The sequence below is a fragment of the Alligator sinensis genome, unplaced genomic scaffold (assembly GCF_000455745.1).
Source record: "Alligator sinensis unplaced genomic scaffold, ASM45574v1 scaffold1097_1, whole genome shotgun sequence".
Lineage (NCBI taxonomy): Eukaryota > Metazoa > Chordata > Crocodylia > Alligatoridae > Alligator > Alligator sinensis.
Window position 1 is genome coordinate 1,833,348 of NW_005841950.1, and position 2,515 is coordinate 1,835,862.

Sequence of the window (2,515 nt, forward strand, 5' to 3'; positions counted from 1 at the left end):
AAAGAGAGAAATGCAGACTACTCATGGCTTGGATCCGTTAAATCCTGCATTTCTGATCTCTCTTGCATTGATGCTATCAGTGCTCCCTTGTTCAAAATCATCACTTAGCAGCTGAAACCTAGTGAGTGGCCAGGCAATATCTAACTGAACTTTGTGACCTCTGTTCCTGATGCATTGCTTTTAAATTTTGGTGCGAAGAAGTGTTACCAAGAGACCTCCTGTGCCCTGTCAGGAAATCTGAGAAGCGCATCTACATAGAAGTCACTCTAGTATTTGTTCAAGCAAAGGGCATTGTGTGTCCAAGGCAAGTAGCCCGTCCCTTACTTTGTGGTATCATTCTGCTCCAGTTATTTTCTTGCTAATGTGACATGTTTTTAATGTCTACTTAGCACCAACCAGTAGCTTCCTTTCGAAAGGATTTTTTTTCCCTTATAAATCACTTTTCCCCCTCATTTACCTTTTAATTACAAAAGCAACTGGAAGAAAGCCTGTTTCAAGGCAAACTTTCTATCACATACTCCTTATCAACACACCAGTGGTTGCTATGGAAATTATGATGTTACAAGCAAGGATTATGATTTTAGGTGGGAACAGAGCAGATGAAACCTTAATTAACACATCCTGTTTCTATGCTAATGTAATTTTAAAAATAGGAAGACTGTGAGATCTGGAGAAAACCCCATACAATTCTATCCTTGTATGCAAGTCTGTTTATCATATTTAGGTCAAATGTAACCTTTCTGTGAGGGTTAATGTGCATAACAGTTTCCAGTCTTGCATGAGATGTTAACAGGTCTAGTGTCCAGCAAGCCCTTGAGTCCCCTAGAAGTTTCACAGCATCTCCCTTGTTGTTAAATGCCATATTTTTTTTACCTCAATTTTCCTGGTTTTACACGGCATGTGAGCTAATATTGTGGTAAAGATTATGCAGGCCTGTGGAGGGAGAGGAATCTAACCACAGCATTGGTTTCAGTGTACAATGGGTGCTTTATTTTCCAGCCTACTCCAGTGGGGTCTGTTCATGTAGATTCTGGGGCATCTGCAATAACCCGAGACAGCCATGTACATAGGGATCGACCATCGCAGCAGCAGGCTCTTCGAAATCAGGTGCGTCACTTACTACTACTACTACTACTACTACTACTACTACTAATGTTGTTGCTGTTGAATGTTCCTCTTTAGTGCTTGTCCCAGCCTGTGTATTCCACTATCTGTCTACCTACTGTGTGTCTGGAGACCCTTGGGGTTGACACCTATTCCATCTCCAGCAACTGCATTTCCTTTTAAGTCTAGGAGACAATTGGAAAATAGTTTTGTCTTCTGCAGGTGACAAATTCCTGAAGTGCTGTTTATCCCAGTACACTTGAGGAGGCTCATGACCTAGGTGTTATGGTTTAAAGGAAATACAATCTGAAGTGGGTCACTTTTTTCTTTTAGCTTATGAAAGTGATTTCAGTTTCTCATCTAAGGTTGCTGGGTTCTGTTCCCAAGCACATAAGTTTGAATTTCCTAGTTTCAGTCCTTTTGTTTTCTTTCTATCTTGCGGCTGTTGGGGAATCCAAAAACTTGGTATTTTCTGCTGGTTCCTAGTGAAATTGTTGATACCCTTTACTTTGAACAGTGAAGAAGAGGTCTGGGTTTACTCTGCCTGGTTGTCAAGTTGTTGCATGTATGTTGTCCTCAATCCATTTCATGTTTGCTGCTGCTTTTGTGTGTGTGGTATTTTACAATATATTGTGGCAACCTGTCTTGGCCCAGCACTCCTGTCATGCATTTATCCAGTGAGTTGAAGTACAACAAACTTAGACTAGCAGTTGGCAGCTTTCTCTAGCAGCGATCTGGAATGATACACCTCAGGTCTGAAGTGTGGGCCAGCACTGCCCAGCTGCAGTGTGGGCAAACTCCCTGCCACCTGGCTGCAGCGTGGTTGACACTCTCTTGCTGGAATGCTGCTGAAGCCCCCACCGGGCTCCTCAGGCTGGATCTAATAGTTCTGTGGGCTGGATATGGCCTTGCAGGCAATAGGTTGCCAATTCCTGACTTAAAATATGAATGCTTCTAAAGCTGTTAAACATGAATTTCCTTCCTTAAAAGTGTGGGTGGGAGGCCAGGGGCGGGGGTTGTCTTTTTTCTTTAAACTGGATTACTTACATCTTTGGTTGTGAGCATTTTTTATGTATGCTTAGTGCAGATGACTGTTAGCAGGTAGCACAGTAATCTGCCTCCATGTATTTAATACACTGTAATGCTTCTTGCTGGGTGAATCCGGGTGACCACTTTACTGCCTGTTCCAGCCAACACATTGAGTAATAGTAGATGTACGTGCATCCTGTTTACTTTTAACTGACCATAAAACACCTTGATTATTTTTGCAGGTGTATTAGTTTATGTAATTCTAATCCATTAAAGAAATTTGTGTCTCGTCCTGATGCTGCATGAATGTGTCATTGTTTTGTCTTTTCCTCCCCCCCCCCCCCCCCCCACAACACACCTGGCGTGTCTTTGCCGTGGCCTG

The 2,515-nt window shown here is 42.6% G+C and overlaps 1 protein-coding gene across 13 annotated transcripts in view; it reads left to right on the plus strand.

Moving 5' to 3' along the window:
• The window catches only part of CSNK1G1 (casein kinase 1 gamma 1), a 163,513-nt gene that overhangs the window by 140,263 nt on the left and 20,735 nt on the right, over positions 1-2,515 (plus strand). For all 13 annotated transcript variants that reach the window (XR_003093219.1, XR_003093218.1, XM_025199849.1 and 10 more), the window contains one exon: positions 1,000-1,107. Coding sequence is in view for 11 of the 13 variants with exons in the window: in XM_025199849.1 (XP_025055634.1) it covers positions 1,000-1,107 (108 nt within the window). In the remaining 2 variants the exon portion in view is untranslated. The remainder of the gene's footprint in view (positions 1-999; positions 1,108-2,515) is intronic.